This window comes from Ictalurus furcatus, chromosome 29, assembly GCF_023375685.1.
Source record: "Ictalurus furcatus strain D&B chromosome 29, Billie_1.0, whole genome shotgun sequence".
NCBI classification, from domain to species: domain Eukaryota; kingdom Metazoa; phylum Chordata; class Actinopteri; order Siluriformes; family Ictaluridae; genus Ictalurus; species Ictalurus furcatus.
This window is the reverse complement of record NC_071283.1, coordinates 9091142-9111326: the sequence shown is the minus strand read 5'-3', so window position 1 is coordinate 9111326 and position 20185 is coordinate 9091142. Positions and strand designations below refer to the sequence as shown.

At 38.1% G+C, this 20185-nt stretch overlaps 2 protein-coding genes across 2 annotated transcripts; both read left to right on the top strand.

The window, feature by feature from the left end:
* The first annotated feature begins 587 nt into the window (after positions 1 to 587).
* LOC128604029 (acidic leucine-rich nuclear phosphoprotein 32 family member B-like) lies at positions 588 to 13823 on the top strand. The gene is made up of 4 exons (XM_053618800.1): positions 588 to 939; positions 11257 to 11357; positions 11598 to 11672; positions 12331 to 13823. Exons 1-4 carry the CDS (start codon positions 588 to 590, stop codon positions 12691 to 12693), a joined length of 891 nt encoding a protein of 296 aa, XP_053474775.1. The 3' UTR covers positions 12694 to 13823.
* Positions 13824 to 14924: 1101 nt separating this feature from the next.
* On the top strand, positions 14925 to 19548 carry LOC128604379 (uncharacterized). The gene is made up of 5 exons (XM_053619482.1): positions 14925 to 15262; positions 15955 to 15990; positions 17116 to 17358; positions 17924 to 18175; positions 18709 to 19548. The coding sequence occupies exons 2-5, from the start codon at positions 15960 to 15962 to the stop codon at positions 18984 to 18986; spliced, it is 804 nt and encodes a 267-aa protein (XP_053475457.1). The 5' UTR covers positions 14925 to 15262; positions 15955 to 15959; the 3' UTR covers positions 18987 to 19548.
* Positions 19549 to 20185: the final 637 nt, after the last annotated feature.

Below are 20185 nucleotides of genomic sequence, written 5' to 3'. Positions count from 1 at the left end.
ACTGGTTAATGTATGTGAGTATCTGTTTATTAATTGTCTTTGGGTAATAGGCCAATTTTGATACAACACAGTTGAGTACAAAAAGCTAATGGCTAACTATGAGGCTTTGGGTAGGAAGCTAGCTGAGTTTCAGATAACACAACCAGTACAACACACACCTGCCTCTACTGCCACCACACTCTAGACACACGATTAGACCTCATAGCCACCCCAACACCTCAACTTCATCCATCCATCCATCCATCTTCTACCGCTTACTCCTTTTCAGGGTCGTGGGAACCCAGAGCCTATCCCAGGGAGCATCGGGCACAAGGCGGGGTACACCCTGGACAGGGTTCCAGTCCATCGCCAGACCCAAAATACTGTACACCTGACAAGGTAGTCTCCCTGAGAGACTCCAACGCAGAGAATTTAAAGTACATGGAAGTAAAGTTGGAGACAATACAGAAGACATCAGCTACCATGGATTATGCAAGCAGATTGATGAGGGACTCAAGGCAGGCCATACAGAGGGGGAGGTCATCCAAGGTGTGCTCCGCATCATCAAAACAGGACAGTTTAAGGATATGTTGAATAGCAAGGACAACATGACCCTTTCTGAGCTTAAAAGCTTCATGCGTTCTCATCTGAGTGAAAAGAGTGGTAGTGAGTTATTTCAGGAGCTAATGAGCACCAAGCAACATGAGCATGAGAGTCCCCAGCAGTTTCTCTACAGAATGATAGGACTGAAACAGAAAGTCATGTTTGCATCCAGACAGGATAGTATGGACATTGAGTATGAGCACCGCACAATCCAGAATGTGTTTCTGCGCACCATCCATCAGGGCCTTCTCCCCAAGTACAGTGACATTCGCAATGAACTCAAGCCTCTCCTGTCTGATTACACTGTTTCAGATGAAGCACTGATAAGACAAGTTAATAAAGTGTCTAGTGAGGAAAGTGAGAGGCAGCAAAGACTGGGACATTGTCCATGACAGAAGGTAACCCATGCTCACAGTGCTCAACTTGAGCCTGATAAAGACAGTGAGAAACTACCTGATTACAAAGCAAAGAAGAAAAATAAAGCCATAGAGGAATTGAGTGCGAAGGTTGATGCTCTGACTAAAATGGTGGAGTGTCTCACAGCCCTCAAGACGCCCGAACAAACTTGTCAATGTACCCATACCAAGCAAAAGGTCAAACAAACGATTCAGAATTCAGAATTCGGTGGAGTAGGACGCGAAGTTGGATTCTCCTGCTGATTTCGATTAAAATTGTAATTAATTTGCGCTTTTCGGTCATATAATATATTTTGACTTATTCTACTCCATTTTTTTTATTTGCACTTTTAACTTTGTGGCAAGTTAAAATGTCTGGAAAGAACATGAAAACCCATGGTAGCATTCAGACACGACTGAGGCCGAATGTGTGTGCCATGAGCGAGCCCCCTTTTCCCCCTGAATCCGCGTTGCCGAGTGGTGATTTTGACTTCACCGCACTTAGGCTTGAGTTGTTGGTTTTATTGAGGAAGGACATTGCCGATATTTTTAAAAAGGAGCTTTAGAAGCTCCAGGAGAGTCGGGGGTGCTCTGTCTACTATCCAGCTTGATTTGTAGGTTGTGAAATCACAGCTGGCTAGTGATAAAGTTTCTACCGAGGCTATCATATCAACACTGAAAGGTACTGTTGGGGAAATGGAGCACGCTCTCTTCGGTTGCACCGATGACAGTTCATATGAAGACTACTATCGAGTCTCTCACTGCGACCATTACCCAATTAGAGAATAAATGTGATGATTTGGAGTCGAGGTCACGGCGCAATAATGTTAGGATAGTCAGAGTTCTAGAGGGCGCTGACACCTGTACAACTGCTGCTGTAGCGGCCTTGTTAAAAGAGGCGTTTGATCTGGAGAAGGAGATGGTTTTGGACCGGTCCCACCGGACCCTTCAGGCCCACTGGCCCAAGCCTGGTGAATGACACAAGCTATTGTGTGCAGATTCTACTATTACAGTGACTGTGTTGACATTTTATGCCGTGCGAGAGAGGTCCAGCGGATTAAAACTAGGAATTTGATTATCTCCATTTTCCCTGACTACATAGCCAAGATAGCCCAGGCCCGGGCTGCATTTAACGAGGTTCGGCGTCAATTTCGTGATATTGAGGGCGCTCGCTATGGAATACGTCACCCAGCTCGGCTTCGCATTACATATAACAGTGTCCAGAAGGACTTTATTTCAGCGGAGGAAGTAGGAGACTATGTTAAACTCTTGATATCGGGGTGAATTGTATCACCTATATAGTGGCGTTTTTTTCGCTCTTCTATTATTTGTATTTTTCTGCACTCGGCCTACCAGCTCTACAGTATTCGGATTTTTATTGAAAATATTGTCATTGCATTATTTTGCTTAGATTTTGTGGACTTACTCCTCTTAAAATTTACTACTATATTAATGTGCTTCTCTGTTTTGAGGCTGTGACTGGGTTAGAGTTTCTGTTTATTTAATTTTATTAGTGTTATCTCCTCGGCTTTACGTGCTACACTGTTATATTATTTGTCTTTAAAAGTTAAGGACATTATATTTGTTATTGTGCGCAGACTGTTTATCAGACTTGAAATCAGTAGGGGTTTTTTCTCTTACTGGAACTTTTTGTCTTGGTAATTTTGTTGGTTAGGTCAGCTTACTCTCCGAGTTGTTTTCACATTGTGGACAACTTTACGTTATTCTAGGATACACTGCTGTCTCATATTTTATGGAGACTTTGGGTGTGGGAGTTTGGTGGATTGTGAGAGTAAACAAAACATGCCAATGCTTTGAAGGATGTGAATTGGAACAGAGTAATGTTATTTAATTGCGAATCTGTTTTTAGAGGATTTAAACCTAACTTGGTGAATAAATTATATTATAGAATTCAGGCAATTTCACTGGGGTTATCTCATATAGTGTAGTAAGTATTAATCTGGAAAGACCTTTGTAATATTACAGTCTAAAACTGGATTTAAAGAGTAGCAAATCAGTAAATGAATCACATGTAAATGAATCATATGAAAATGAATCACATGTAAATGAATCACATGAAAATGAATCATATGAAAATGAATCAAATAAATTAAAGACAAACACACACACACACACACACAAAAGGTCAAACAAGCAGCAAAACAGTATGGCTGCCCTAAGTGTGTTGAAAGGGGAGCTAGCTCTTGCAACCATTGTTTCACATGTGGGCAGGCAGGTCACAGGGCAGTAGGATGTCTCAAACGGGGTCAAACAAGGAACATCATTCAGCCCTCTGTTGACACTCACTCACTAAGCATTAGCAGACAGCAGTACCCACAAAGCTAGAGATGCAAACAGACGAACCCGCCCAGGTAAAAACCAGCTGTGTAACTCCCCCATTAACAAACAAGGAGACTGAAGCTAATGAAAGAGTGGCTCAGCTAGTGGGAAAGAAATGTAAAATAAAGTGCTATATTCACAGCTATGCGGTGGATTGTTTGTTGGACTCTGGTCCCCAAGTAAGCCTTCTAGACCGCCAGTGGGTAAAAACTTACCTTCCTGACCACAAGCTGCGACCACTGGCTGAACTTATTGGACAAAAGGCTCTCAGAGTGTTAACTGTAAATGATCAACCGTTGCCATATGATGGTTGGGTGGGAGTGATGGTGAGTTTTCCAAACAACAGCAACCCAAACCTAGCAATACAAGTGCCCTTCCTGGTGAGTAGTGTGTCCATGGACTGCCCCCTGATTGGTTTTAATGAGGTTGAACAGCTGATATTGGGACCAAATGAAAACAAAGATCTCATGCCAACCATTGTGAGTCTTATTCGTGGTGCCATGGACCTACAGAAAAATCAGACACAGGAGATGTTACTTGTGATTGCTTAGCAAGCTGTTCTCTGTCTGAGAAGCGGAAGCATCGCGCAGCCCTACTAGCGCACACACAAACGAACACCTCCCCTTGTGGCACAATCAAGCAATTGCACCCTCAAAAATACTACTCAAATCCATTTCAAAAATACATTCAAATTGTTCCTTTTATACAGGCCAATACAAAAAACAACAACAATTGTGACAATACATTTGTAGGCATCACACAAGCATTGGTTGATTTACTCCAGGTGTCGGTAATTTTAGTTTAATTATGTTTGTTATTTAAACGCCTCGTGTTACAGTGCACTTCACGCAGTATTATTCGTTTATGTTAGTTATGTTGATTGATTGTTTGAATGCTGAAGACGTTACATGTGCTAAGCGGTCTGGTTTTCCTGTCCTGTTCAGTTTCCTGCCTCGTATCCAGTTTCTTGTTTTCCTGTTGAGACCGCGTTGTCCTTGTTTATTGATTCACGTATATAATAAAGACTTTGTGATAGTGATATGTGGAGGGGCAAAGAATAAGAACATGCAATATATGAAAACAATAAAGCATGGTTCAATAGCCAGTGGCAGAAAATCTACGAGCTAGCAATGAGTTGTGATGCACACCTCTAGTCTCAACTAGATACCTGTTTTAAACCTATTATCAGTTCAGCCCAATTAATTTATTCATATTCGGTTACATCCTTAAGCTGTTGATAAACATCAATAACTACACATCTACAGTATATATGCCTATAGAGTGTAAATTATTACTTAAATTACAGCAGCAACTTATTAAAGATGGCCTAAAAATGCAAACATTAAATAAAGTTCAGATATACACTCTCAGAACACTTGATTAGGAACACTACTAATACAGGGTAGGGCCTGACTTTGCTCTCAGAACAGCCTCAGTTCTTTGTGGCATGGATTCTACAAGGTGTTGGAAACACCTTTCTGTACATTTTTCAGGTGCACTTTCATGCTGAGAATCTCCTGTTCTACTATATACCAAAGGTGTTCTATTGGATTCAAAGCCGGTGAGTGAAAAGGTCACTGAAGAACACTGGGCTCATTGTCATGTTAATGAAACCAGTTTAAGACAGTTTTTGCTTTATGATATGGTGCATCATGCTGAAAGTAACCATTAGAAGATGGATAACTGAAACGATGCACATGGTCAGCAATAATAGTCAAATAGGCTGTGGTATTTAAGTGATAATTGATTGGTATTAAAGGGCACAAAGTGTGCCAAGAAAACATTCCCCATACTATGACACCACCTCCACCAGCCTGGACTGTTGACACAAGGCAAGCTGGGTTCATGGATTCATGTTTTGGCATCAAATTCTGATCCTATCATCTGTGTGCCTCAGCAGAAATTGAGATTCATCAGACCATGCTACATCTTTCCAGTTTTCAGCTGTCCAGTTTTGTTGAGCCTGTGCCCACTGCAACCTCAGCTTTCTATTCTTGGATGACAGAAGTGGAATCCAACGTGTTCTTCTGCCTTTGTAGCCCATCTGGCTCAAGGTTTGATGAGTTGTGCATTCCGAGATGCTTTTCTGCTCATCACAGTTGTACAGTGTGATTATCTGAGTTAATGTAGCCTTTCTATCAGCTTGAACCAGTCAAGGCATTTCTGTCTGCAGAATTGCCACTCACTGGATGTTTTTTCTTTATTGCATCATTCTGAGTAAACTCTAGAGACTGCTGTGCATAAAAATCCCAGGAGATCAGCAGTTATAGAAATACTCTAACCAGCCCGTCTGGCAAGTAATGTAATGTGAACATTACCTGAAGCATGTCTACAAAATTTTATGCATTGCACTCACAATTCATAGTTACATGAATGAGTAGATGCACAGGTCTTTCTAATAAAGTGTCCAAAGAGTGTTGCGCTACCATTCAAAATTACATTCATGACGGTAACATACCAACCATATTGGCAGGCTTTCAAGAGAAAATTAAATCACATTTTTCATCCACATCCATATTCTTACCTGTGGTCCCACATACCAGCGATCAACCCTGTCAATACTTGCACAGTGGAACTCGTAGGCCGAGTAAACGGGGATTTTGTTGTTGGTGTCATAGAGAGTGGTGTAGAAATTGTACCCATTGTATCTTGCAACACCGTGGGATGAATTCCTTCAGAAAAGAACTGCGTACACTTTAAAAAAGTGGTAACCTCAGAGAGAGAGAAAGCAGGCAGGAGGAAGAGGAGATAAAACATGTTTGGAGACATTGTGCTTGCAGCAGTGACAGGGAGATAGGAGACATCAACAGCACACACATCTCGGAATATTTTTAAATACACACAGGTGCACACACACACACACACACACACACACACACAGGTACCCATTGCCTTTCGCTACTTATTGACCACTCTGGCAATGTGTCTCTGAGTTTGTGGGAAAAAACACAGCTTGTAAATAAAGATATTTTTCAAGTTCATGGAATGAAGTCTGCTTTTCTGATAGTCTTTGTGAAATGTTTATGAACTCAAGAAGGAGGTTTCCACTAACTAAATTAAGCATAAGTGCTCTTGCTGAAATACATAGGAAAAAAATACTGTGTAATGCTTTGTTTATGTAAGATCTTGTTTTATGTGCCTTTTTGTTTCATTCATTTTCTAAATTATCATAAAAACCAGAGGCAATGAATCACTCAAATTAAGCACATTTTTCAATTCATATTATTTTACTGTCTCATTGCCTCATTGCCAAATTATTATAATTTGGGGAAAAGGTATGCATATTAAAAAATAAACGATACTTGTGAGCCATCTGTGGATGAAGGGCACACACACATTGGCATTGAGGGCATCAATATCAAAACAGGTGTTTTTCTCTCTTAAAAAGTAATCAGAAACCGCACCTGGTCAAGAAAAGGCAGCATATGCTGACTTATTTATAGACAGGTATAGTTTGGCATCCATGAGCAAAATCTAAGTTGATACCAGGTCAAACTTTTAAAGGAAATTTCCACTATTGCAACTTGTTAACCAAGTTAAAACAGATGACACTTGTCAGAAGTTAGTTTATTCTCATGTTCTGTTCACTAATTAGCAACAGATGTTCAGTTGATCCACTCCATCTCTTTTATATGTACAACGATACAGTTGTATAATTTTAAAATACCCAATATTATCTCAATCCCAGCTGATCCCAGCAATGCAAATGACATTTATAGAAACACGCAAAATGTCTTTACAGCCACTCTTGTGGCAGTGCAAATAAGATGGAGGTTAAAAAGGGGGAATAAGATCACCTTTTTAAAATATTTAAAAGCAGGCTAGCAACTCTAATTTTCTCATTATAATTTTACCATACTTTGTGGGTTAGCGAGGTGCTGGGCCACCAAATTCCACCAGAACAGCTTAAAAGTAACCAATTGAGACCTCATGCCCTATGGAAGAGGGTCATCATGGAAGAGACCACTGCAATTAGGACAAAAAGCAATTACTTCTCTCGAGGATGTGATGTCACAGTGTCTAAGTACTTCATTAAATTTCACACATTATTACTAGAGGTGTGGTGTCATTGTTGTTTCCATGATTCCTATTGATGTGTGACTCATATTGGCTTTAACAAAATAATTTGATGTCTTACAGTAAGTGTTGTAATTAGAATAGTATTTACCTTTTACTGGCACCTTTTACTTCCTCTATGGTGCCTTGCTGCAGAGAACAGCAATATCAACTTAATAATAATAATAATAATAATAATAATAATAATAATAATAATAATAATAATAGCTTAGATTTATATAGCGCTTTTCTATCTAAACAAAGTGCTGTACATTGGGGGGGGGTCTCCTCAACCACCACCAAGGACTGGCCAGTCTCAACCCTGTTTAGCTTCAGTGGGAACCAGGCAAGAGCTGCAGGGTGATATAGCTCTGGCAACGTAATTAGCATGGCATGATTAGCAAAGTTTTATTGGGTTGTGGAGTGTTGATGTTTGGGATGATTAGGCCTTGCCCTATCTTATGTATATTTTCTCTGCTTTAAGTTCATCCCATCCCATACTTGGCTGAATTCTGTCAAACATCCAAAAATACAAAAAGAAAAAGGGTTTTGACCAAACTTGAGTTTAACTCTATTTTAATCAAATGAATAACTAACTAGTAAGGTGCTGGACCACCAAAATTCACCAGAACAGCTTCAGTGTACCTTGTCATAGATTCTACATGTCTCTGGATTGGTACTAGAGAGATGGAATACTATTCCTCTGAAATATATTTCTTCATTCAGTGTTTTGATGATAGTGATGAACAGTGCTGTATAACACACCACTCCAAAATCTTATAATGTTTTTTATTATTATATATCATTTTCATACTTAGTAACCCATTGAGACCTTTTTCATTTTTGACAACAGCCCAGTGACAGCAAGGAACCTTCTACGACCTTAACCAGAAACTGTATTTTGGTCTAGCAGATTCCACAAAAACTCTATTATGTATTATGATGCACACTAAAATACTATGACACATTGCAGATATCTTGCAGTTACTTCTCGCAAGGATGTGATGTCACAGTGTCTAATTACTTCATTAAATTTCACACATTATTCCTAGAGGTGTGGTGTCATTGTTGTTTCCGTGATTCGCATGATAAAACCTTGCATGATTAGCAAGGTTTTATTGGGTTGTGGAGTGTTGATGTTTAGGATGATTAGGGCTTGCCCTATCTTATGTATATTTTCTCTGCTTTAAGTTCATCCAATGAGAGAAATTTCCAATTTGTGTTTTTGGCTGAATTCTGTCAAACATCCAAAAGACTAAAAAAAAAAAAAAAAAAAGAGGTGTGGTGTCATTGTTGTTTCCATGATTCCTATTGAGGTGTGACTCATATTGGCTTTAACAAAATAATTTGATGCCTTACAGTAAGTGTTGTAATTAGAATAGTATTTACCTTTTACTGGCACCTATTACTTCCTCTAGGGTGCGACTTACTGCAGAGAACAACAATATTAACTTAATAATAATAATAATAATAATAATAATAAAATTATTATTATTACTCATCAACCACCACCAGGGACTGGTCATTCCACTGGCCATAGTGGTCACTACAGTGGACAGCTATTCAAAAGCCATTTTCTGGCTATTGTAAGGCTTTTAATAGAATAACTGCAAAACAACCACTACAGTGGTCACTTACACAATTATTCATTTGAATGCATGCAGTCCACTGGAGTGGACACTTCATTAATTTCTTTTAAAATGTATGTAAAAGTAAAATGAAAAATAAAAATGACATGTTTATGCCTAAAGAAGAGTGAAAACACAGAAAAAAAAATCATTGATCAGGATTTCATACTTCATGCATGAAAGGGTTAATTTTGCAGTAATATTTTTCCTTAAGTACATTAGCTAATAATTCTAGAGTCAGGGCATCTTTCAGTGGAATTGAAATAAAGTCTTGAAATGCAGTATTCTCCCTTTCCCTGTTCCCTTGCATAACTAATTATAGGTAACTTGCTACCTACAAATAGATAACAAATTAAAGGAAAAAAAAATTAAAGGGGGGACATTTTGCTGGTATGTATTGGGTCCACTCATCTACTTAGAGGGATGGGTCGTTCTATGATGAAACATTTCTATCCTGATTGGAGTGGTCTCTTCCAGAATGACAATGCCTCTATACACAGGATCACTTCTCTGCCTTTTGGCAGAGTATCTGTTCTCAGCCACAGGATATGATCAACAATGATGTCAGAGACAAGCATGACTTACCTGGTCATATGCTTTGCCTCGATTGTACCCGGTAGGTAATATGCTTTTAGCAAGGCTAGTCACTAGTGAGCCCACTTGAGAAGTTTCCAGATTGAGTAGACCCAATGGCAAAATATGATAGTGTCTCAGAACATGTTGGAAGATTCTCAGAGCCAGCCAGGCCACCCTAAATTCTAGTTGATTTGTTCGGACATTTATTGTGGATCAATACAGAAACCACACTGCTCCCCATCTGGAATGCAAACTATTAGCTTGGCCAAAGGGTGGCTATCATATTCATTGATTTTGTGTTAGTGAGCTCTTTTGTGAGCTCACCTTGAGACTGAGCTTTAGGATGTGCAAGAGGAGATGTGCATGTTTGTCTCCAGTGGAGGAACCCAGAGATGGGTTTCAGAGATGACAAGGCAGGCTTTATGCATCTCAAAATAACCAGTGGGTCTAGAGATAGCCAGAATGGCAGAACTGATATTCCTGCCCTAGAATGGTGAACCATAAGAAGCTCCTGTGTTTTGGAGTATTGGGAACACTGGGAACCTGTCTCATATCTGTTTACGCTGTAGAGCATGTCACCAGCAGCCTCTGCCCTTCATTGGTTACTCTGCAGGATTCTTTCAAGGTGAGAGAAAGAGAGAGAGAGAGAGAGAGAGAGAGAGAGAGAGAGAGAGAGAGAGAGATGTGACATGCTTGTAGTTCTGATCATGGAAGTTGACAATTATGGTTTCAACAGTGACAGGTGATGTGACAACTGCCAGCTTTTTAAATTACTATTTATCGATAGGATTTAGGATGGAGCTTCGAAGTGGGTGTCAAGGTAGGGCACTTTCAGGTGAAGCTCAATATGGATGCTTGTGTTGATTTCCAGTAATGACATCAACAATGATAACTCAAATCTGCCTTAATGGAATGCTTAGAGAATGGGTTCAGTTTTGGTCAGCTGTTTTGAGTAGTCTATAATCCGACTATGTAAAAACACATAAGCTGAAGATCTAAGGAGAGTTAAGACTTCTTACAGTGTATAATAAGTGCTAGTTTGAATGGCTGCTTTTTAGAGAAGGTAGAGTAAGAAGCATACAGTGTAGACAGTGTACATATAGTAGATACTAAATCAATAAGAAGGGTAGCTAGAAGAGCACATCCCATAACATCACTCTATTATAAGTAGCTACAATTATATGTAGAACCAACTTGTAAATGATGTTTTTTTTTTCTTGTGCTACTTGTCCTTACTGACTTTGCTTGTGCTACTAGCTTTGGTAAGTTTAGAGTTCTAAGAGACTCCTGGAAGAGTAAAGTGAAAGTAAACTAAAGGGGGTGAGACGTGTATGTTCTGTTGTGTGTGCATAATAATATTTCACAGGCACAAGATAAATTTATTTTCTGAGTATCTGCCCATATTAAAAGATACAATGTGCCATAGATCTTGTTAGTAACAGCATACACATTATTTTGTGGATGTAAATTGAAAAAAGGAAATAAGTAAATAAATATCCTTCATTACCACTTGAAAAGAACAATTTTCACATGTTAGGACAGAGAGCATCTGGAAAAAAATTAAATAGACTGTTAGAATAATATTATATTAATAAACTTATATTAACTGTCAAATTTGGGCGAGCACATATCTTTTAATATTTTTATTGTGTTATGATTAACTTTTAACTTCTAATTAGATGGTTTTGAATTCCTGGAGATTCTGAAGGAGGTAGCATGTGATAACACTGAAAACCCTGATCTGAGCATCATCTGGATCGACCCAGATGACCTCCCCCTGGTGAGAGTCTCCATAAAACTAATACTGACCCTGAACCCCTGAGCCCTTATCCTTGACACTGACCCTAAACTGGATTACAATCTTCTGAAGTTTAAGTGCGAGCTTCATACATATTCTTCAATATTACTGTTATCTGACATATCCTAGACATAGCCTGCATATTGAATTATACTGAATGTTAAATTAAGTCTCATGGATGCATAAAGCTCTTCAGATTTTTCCTGTGTTTGTTTCATTCAGTTGGTGCCATACTGGAAAAACACCTTTGGCATTGACCTTTCCTCTCCACAAATTGGTGTGGTGGATGTAAAGGATGTAAGACCATCACCTATGTTAACAAGCCAGTCTGTTGCCTGAAGGGGTGTGATAAGATGCCTATCCAATGCCTGAAATGCTCAGCTGTGTTCTATAAGAGTTTGTGAGTGTTGTCTATAAGTTGACTACCTGGGTCTTAAGCACACAGAGTTTATCTCCTAACCCGCTTGCCTGCTTGTCTGAAATTGTCTCTCTTTCTATCTATTTTCCTGTAATTCTAGTTTAGCTTGGTTTTGTCATTTAAAAAAAAAAAAAACTTGTCTAACTTTCTTCTCCTGCCTGATTAATGCTGTACACTTTTATATTAACAGTTGGTTTGCTGGGTTTTAATGTTTCTAAAGATGACTTTTCCTAAAATCTCTGCATGACATTTCTTAAATGTGTATGCATGAAATTCTTAATTCCAGTCCTTAATTCTTAATTCCTGCCTTGCATAGTTTGAAGTTCTCACTACCCTTAACACACCAGGTGCAACTCATTAAAACCTTAATAATTAACTGATGAGATGGATCAAGGCATGTTAGTAGTGGGGAAAGTTTCAAACTGGCAGGAGACCCAAGGAACCTTCGTGGTATGTGCTTCAGACTAAACATAACCTGCTATCATTTTTTCTCCATTTTGTCTCTTTCAAATTCTCTTTTTTGTATGTATTGTACAGGCTGACACTGTTTGGATGGAGATGGATGATGAGGAGGACATGCCCACTTCATATGAGATGGACACCTGGACTGAGGATGTGCTGTCGGGCAAAATTGACATTGATGATGACGATGACGATGATGATGACGATGATGACGACAATGATGACGACGATGATGATGACGATGATGACAACAACAATGATGACGAAGACGATGATGATGATGCCGACGATGATGACGACGACGATGACGACGAGGACGCCGATGATGATGACGACGACGACGATGATGATGATGATGAGGATGATGACGATGATGATGACGACGACGATAATGACGACGATGATGATGATGATGACAACGACAGTGATGATGAATAAATTCCTTCCATCATTTCAGGGATTTCACCATGTTGGTTGGCACTAGACCAAATACTTTTATGGCCATGAATGTGAAGTTCATAGTTCATTAAAGGCTTCAGTGTCCACACATCATGGTCATCACTTCCTGGTTTTGGAAGCTTTTTGCCTTTCTAAGGCAGGAATCCATCTGAATCCCTTGACACTTCAGGGGCACATCCGCATTATTTGAATGGTCTTTTTATAATGCCCTTGTGGTATTCCCGAACTTTGTAAATGTTTATCTTCTTGTCCAAAGTTAAAATTCAAGTTAAAATTCAAGTTTAACTTCAAGTTCAAATTCTCAGTGTTTATAGTTCATGCTTATTTAAAAGCATTCTCTAAAATTAAAAATGGAGACAAGCCTGGGGGTATTAAGCCATCTAAGAGATCTACAAAATTTTACAAAGTTTAAGTAATAGTATCTTGTATTTTTATATGTGTACCCAGGAATCTTTCTTTGCCATGGAGGTGGGTTTCTTACCCTGATATTTTTAAGAAGTAACTGTTTTGATTGGGTGGATTTTCAATATACTAATGTGAGCATATACTAACATATACTAAATCAACAAAAAGTGCATTATTTTTGTTATTTGTTCAAACGGGAGGAGGCTGTATTCACAAAAATGTCTTAATTTGACCATTTCTTGTAGAAAGTAGTAGATGTACAACAGAAGTAAAAGAGCAAATCAGATTTTGTCCAATGTTGGAAACATGTGAAGACAAGAAGAACAAGAAACAAAAACTGTTTTCCATGGTCTTCATTTCAATGTATGTGCATTTTTGTGAGAGTGTGAGTGAAATGTAAACACCGATGAGAAGTGAGATTTTTTTAAATGAACAGAAGTAAACACAAAATACACAGCAAAGAATTAAAAATATTCTTTGCAAATATTAATTCATACTTACTATATATCTGATTTAACCAGATTAAAAAGAAGAAGAAAAAAAACATTTAATTATAGCATTTTGTTGGAGTTTGGACAACATTCCAGTTTCAGAACTTTATTATCTTAGACCTTAGTTTACATAGCTCATTAGGTAGGTCATTAGAAATTGTCAGCTGATGACAATTCCAGAGCATAATAAATTGTCTGACTCTACAAACATTCTGCTAACAATCACCAACCATAGCCACCTCTAAGCAGCTAACTGAGGAGCTGAAAATGGATCTAATTAATGCCTACAAAGCAGGAAGGCTAAAAAAAAAAAGATATCCAAGAGCTTCCAGCTTTCCACTCTCTGAATTGTCATTAAGAAATAGCAGTTAGAATGGCAGGATACCTGTGGAAGTCAAGACAAGATCAGGAAGACCAATGAAACTCTCAGATACAGTAGAACTTGGCAGAAAGGCAAAACCCCTAATGACCCCTAAAACCCCTAAAGGACAGCAAGGACATGCAGTGTCACGACACAGGGTTATATGCAGGAAGTAAGCGCAGGAGCAATGTCTTTATTAATAAATAAGCAAACAAAACACAGGGAACGCGGTCTATACTGAACTAGACTAGCTAGATTAAACATGGGACTAGAGTCTAGGCATTACACGAAAACAGGAGATGGAAACAAGACCGCTAGCGTGCTACACGCATTCGCTACTACATTCAAACTCATACAACATAAATACTGCGCTAAGTGCACAGCAAAACAAGGGGTTTAAATAACCAACCTAATTAAACAAAAACACAGACACCTGGATTAAATCAGCCAATGCTTAAACACACAGAGGCGCGTGTCCATAAGTGAGAGTTCGGTTACGTGCACGTGCGCATTCAGAAGCCGCGCCGCAGTGCCATCTGCCGGCGAGGGCGTAACATGCAGGATGGTTATACAAAAGCTATGCAAAATAACATCTAAATAAGCCACAGACATTTTGAAATTGGTGTGGTATGATGAAGTAAAAACTGAATTCCAAAGGTATGTATGTGAATTACAGAGCAGCAGATGATGAAAAGAACACAGTGTCAACTGTTTGGCATGGGGGTGGATTTTTTTTATGTTTTGTGGTTGTGTGACAGGAAACACTGCATGGGTAGATAGAAGAATGGATTGCAGTAAATATCAGCAAATTCTGGAAGCTAATGTGACACTCAGTTAAGAAACTGAAGTTGAAAAGAGACTGGTTTCTACAACAGGACAATGATCCAAAACATACCTGAAAATCAACCATGATCCATCCATCCATTTTCTGTATCCCTTATCCTACACCGGGTTGCAGGGAGCCTGGAGACTTCACTTTAAAAATCAAATAACCTTTGGCAGACAACTTTTGCTGACAATTGCACATGAATAATGAGAAACAGGAAAATCATGTCTTGGTATCTGTGCAGGCTGTGCATCACCTTGTCACAAACATAATGATCACGTGACTGGGAAATTCAGGTTAAATGACTACATGCTGCCCTGGGTATGTCACTGCCCTGGGTGTATAATGTCACCACCCTGGGTATGTAAGCCACACAACAGAACAAAATATATGCAGACAGCAAGAGAAACAGCTGAAAGTGTGACTGCCAACTGCAAGCAGAACAGAGCGAGAAGAACTTGACAGGTAAGAGTTATTATATGAATTAAACATTTTGATCTTCTTCTTGTGTTGACCTCGAGTTTAACTTTCTATGCTTGTAAAAACGTTGGTGATTTATTAATTCAGTAGTAGAGCTGGTTGAATCAGTGCAAGTTAGTTGAGCTAGCTGTGGTGGCTCAGTGGTGAAGGCTTTTAGTTACCGTTCAGGAGGTTGGGTGTTCAAATCTCAACACTGACAAACCCTGAGCAAGATCCTTATCCATTTTCTCAATGGTATCCGGCATCAGCTAAATGAGCAAATGCACTGGTTTATGCTATATTTTAAACAAGAATTATATTAACAAGAATTTTTACTTGCAAAATTTACAGTATATTACTGGAAACATACAGTAATATACTATAAAAAGGAATTTGCTGGAAAAAGAAATCACAGTACTTTACTGTAAATATGTTTTACAGTTATTTACTGTAAATGTAAAGCAGTTTACTGCCAGTAAATGACTGCAAATTATAATTATCTCATAAATTATTTAACAAAAATAATAAGAGAGAGAAACTTTTGGTTATTAAACTTAGGGTCTTTACAAATAATAAAATGACTGTGTGTGTGTGTGTGTGTGTGTGTGTGTGTGTGTGTGTGTAATCTGATTATTCAGCGAACATTTTATTAATCTTTGTTTTGCATGTTTTGACATGCTCTTAATTGTGTCCAACAGATATCATGTGCAGAATGAAGACGGCAAGGCTTCAGGGTAAGAAAATTGTTTCAGCTGTTTCTCAACTAATAATGACATTTAGCTATGATGTTCCATCCATTCCTACATTCTTCTTTTATATTCTAACTTTATCATACTGTAACTATACTGTAACAAAGCTGATAGCTCCTGAATGAGGAGTTTAAAATACACTTTTGTTTGGAACTAAAGCAAATCAAACAAATGATGTTCAAAGGTTAATCAGAAAAATCTTCATCACATGGCCCAGTTGTTACTTCCATTTGACAATGAAAGGCGATAAAAACAGCCCTTATAACAGTTGACACCTGTTCATATAACTCTATAAATGTTTATGCAAATTTATGTATTGAAGAGATTAAGTAGGTGTCATATATCATTATGAACACTCTCCTTAAGTAAAGTGTTACTGGAAAAACTAAAGCAGGGTATGAACTGTGATGAAAAATATGTACCTATTGTTAATGATGAAAAATATACCCCAGATGTTCAGAATGAATGAATGCAAAAACAACCATAAATGGACATTCCGCCTGACTCCATAGAAGCCCTACAGATGAATTTCCCAGTATCAGATAATTAATGGCTCTGTTTCTTGTACCTAAGAAGACCTAGAAATCATATAGTTACTCCATTGCTTATTGGATGTACAGTAGATATACTTATTAACCATTAATTATCATGTGCCAATACATCTACAGTATAACAATAATTTTAAAATGATCCAATGTTGGTAACACACAATTGTTTAAAATGTCTTTGTATTCTGGTGCATTAAGATTACCTCTCATTAGGAGATGCTGAATTTCTTATCGTCTCATATAGTCTCTTATGCATCTTCATGAACTCAAACCCAAATGTCTTCAGTGTGCAGAAAAAAACCAAAGAATTGCCTTGTCAATCCAATACTTTTGGAGGAGATTTTAAAGCACTTATGTTTAAGAAATTACATCTAGTATTTTTACTTTATTTTTATTTTGGATTATTTTGATACAAGCAGATTATTAAGGGACCTTACATGATCTAACACAAGTTCATCACCCTCCTTTCTTGAGAAATTTATAGTTAAGTCAACTCAAGTGCATTACTCCAGGGGAATTACTTCACTCACTCTCATGTGTTATCCTATGTCTGTGTGTGCAGATTTGGTAATGAGCTGTATGGATGAGCTGGTTGAGAGTGTGAATGAGACACGGCGGATATGTAAAGATTTGCTGAACCAGGGTCTGCTGAGTGAGGACAAACACAGGACCATTGTAGCAGCTCCAAGCACTCAGGATAGAATGAAGCAGCTTTTGCATGCTCTGTGTAGCAAAGGACAACAGGGGAGAAATGCCCTGTACAGACTACTACAAGAACATGAGCCTGAGCTTACTCTGCAGTTGGGTATGTTGCATAAAAAGCTAACTTTTCACATTGTATTTCTCATGGTACTTTCTTTTCTGATGGGCTTTCTCAGCACATTCAGTTTATACCTGGCTATAGACTACTTTTTTCATACACCACACCCATATACACCCAAACATTGCTGTTTAATAGCCCAGATTACTGCCTTACTGGGACATAAAGCGGCCAGTCACCCCACCATCAACAATCCTCGGTAAATGTGTGAAGGTGTGTGTGTGTGGGGCGGGGGTTGGGGGGTGGGGGGTAGGGGGGTGGTGCTAGGTGTGGGGGGGGCAGGTGCGGGTAACAGCATCCAAACATCCCAGTTAACTACAACACTCTATGCCTGTGAGCCCTCTAGATCTGCTCCTTTACCTAAGAATATGATGCTTTCTTTGTGTTGGAAAACAAATGTTTGGAAATGTAATATGTTGTACTGACTCAATAATGTAGAAGTCACAAAATAAAAATCTAACAAAGTTTGCACTAAAAAAAATAAATACGGTGCCTAAGACTTACTGAAGTTATTGAAAATCACTCACATAATGCTGTTTCTCCCATTCAGAGCACGCTGTATATGTGCATGTGGTGAAGCAGAAGCTCATTGAGTCAGTGACGCAAGTGGAGTCAGTGGCCAACCGAATGCTCACCCAGGGCCTGATCACGGAAAAAGAGTACTTCCAGGTGTGTGAAGAGGAAGGAAGCGAGGTGAGGATGCACGCCATGTTCAGAGTTCTGGAGCAGCATGGGATGAAACAGAGTGACGGGTTCTACAATTTGCTTTTCCACTGTGAGCCTTTACTGTACCGTGAGCTAGGTCAGTCAATCTTGTAAACAATTTCCTTTGTTGGACTTGAATTATGAATTGTAAAACATTTATGAACACAGGTTCTTAAACAGCATTTAGTGATTAAGCATTTATTCATGACTTATCAGTATCAACCCCAATTCAAATTGAAAATTTGGTTTAAATAATTTATCTTTTAGGTGTTTTTCTTTCTTGTTTTTTGTTTTTGTTTTCAAAGATTTTGTTATAATTTCCATTTCCCATTTTTCTGATTTATATTTCAGTATTTTTTATTTATTTATTTATTTATTTATTTATTTATTTATTTATTTTACATTTAAATGCTGGGTTTAAATTAGCCTCCCCAAGTGATATTTATATACTCGTTTGTTTCCCTTAGTCTGTATTAAGTAGTGTGCAAAGACACTGGAACCTTTGGCTGGTGGACTACCTAATGAATTTGTGATTTGTCCACCCCTTATGTATTACAATAACCCTTGACTATTTTCTGTGTTTGATGCGCCTATACAATTTTTTTTAACTCCCATCTGTTTCCATTGCAGAAAAAGACAGAGTGTTTCAGATGTTTGAAATGGACAAAGAAAATAACAAAGTAGTGCACCTTCTGCTAGAAGAGAGGTGGAGAGAGCTGGAAAGCAAAGAAAAACAAGTGGAAAAAGAGAAGGAGGAGCTGAGGAAGGCAAGGAACTGTTTAGAAAAACAGCAAGCAAAGATAGATCAGGAGAGAATGCAGGTCCTTGAGATGAAACTTGAACTCGAAGAATTCTGGAGAAAGCAGGAAAGATGCTCTTTCTCACTGGAAAAAAAGAGCAGAGTATGAAAGGACAATGGGAACACTTGAATAACAATGGCTACCCCGTGCCAGTGAATGAGAAAAACGTCTTGTCGTTCAACTGATTTCTGATTAATGAACTGACAAAAAAATCAGACTCATAATGTACACATGCTTGACAAAGTTATAGTGTGATATTTTTATATTTGCCTGTATAAACATTAAGATTTGTAAAGTATTGTATATAAGTATTGTATGCGTTGATTTTTATTTATTCATATTACTAATAGGTTTTCAGAAAAAAAAGAGATCAACTTTCCAAGTTCTCCAAAACTGACAACTGACTTCAGTATATTTTTTAAATCCACTGAACAAACATACTGTAATTACTGCTAAAAATCAATGGATTAAAATAATTATGATACTAATTACTGTATAATCTTTGCAAACTGTATTTAATGAAACTTAATTGTATTGAAAAATTATCAGTAATTTATTTGCTTAGGCAATACATGAGCGTCACTTTGTTTTGAAAAGTGGTGGGGATAAAATATGGGGGTGGAAAGTAGTAATATCCTACAAGATGAAAGAGACTTTACTCTGTCATTGTGGCCATCTTTCTGCTTAGCTTATGGCCTTAGCACATTTATAACAAAATACTAATAATGAAACACACTCACTTTTTGTTGCAATTGAGCAAAATCCCAGTATAAATGAGCATCACCATCATTGTGTCATTCATTATATGTTCGCTCGTTCCCGGTCAACGAAGCAGCAACAAGCTGGACAATTCATCCAAGATAGGAGCTACATTGGGATTTTGCTTGATTGCAACAAAAAGTAACTGTGTTTCATTGTTATTTCTTTTATTATAAGATCCTAAGCTATCCAAAGATTCTTGTATCTTATATATAAGATCCTAAGCTAAGCTAAGCTAAGCTAATTGGCTACTGCTGCAATGTCTCTGCTTCTGCTAGTGATCATGGGTGGCTACGGATCATGTGCGCTCTACTGTCTTCACTCCCACTGGTAGTCGCTGCAGCAAGTCGCTCAAAATCTGCATAAAGTTAAAATGTCATAATTCAATATTGTAATTAGAAACTTGTTTAAATTAGGTTTAGCATAAGTTTTAATAGGAAATGTAATATTTTTTCTTAAATCTAACTGTCCACAAATTTCCATTATTTAATCTGCTCTGCTGCTTGTTGCAAAACGGTTCTGAGAAAAGTTCACAGATCTGCTGGCCA

Bases quoted from the DNA above. Each gene is read 5' to 3' on its own strand.
- LOC128604029 (XM_053618800.1), top strand. From the start codon at position 588: ATGACCCTTTCTGAGCTTAAAAGCTTCATGCGTTCTCATCTGAGTGAA. The intron at 11,358-11,597 runs GTGAGAGTCTCC...TGTTTCATTCAG, and splicing joins ACCCAGATGACCTCCCCCTG to TTGGTGCCATACTGGAAAAA. The intron at 11,673-12,330 runs GTAAGACCATCA...TGTATTGTACAG, and splicing joins GTGTGGTGGATGTAAAGGAT to GCTGACACTGTTTGGATGGA.
- LOC128604379 (XM_053619482.1), top strand. From the start codon at position 15,960: ATGTGCAGAATGAAGACGGCAAGGCTTCAGG. The intron at 15,991-17,115 runs GTAAGAAAATTG...CTGTGTGTGCAG, and splicing joins GAAGACGGCAAGGCTTCAGG to ATTTGGTAATGAGCTGTATG. The intron at 17,359-17,923 runs GTATGTTGCATA...TCTCCCATTCAG, and splicing joins TGAGCTTACTCTGCAGTTGG to AGCACGCTGTATATGTGCAT.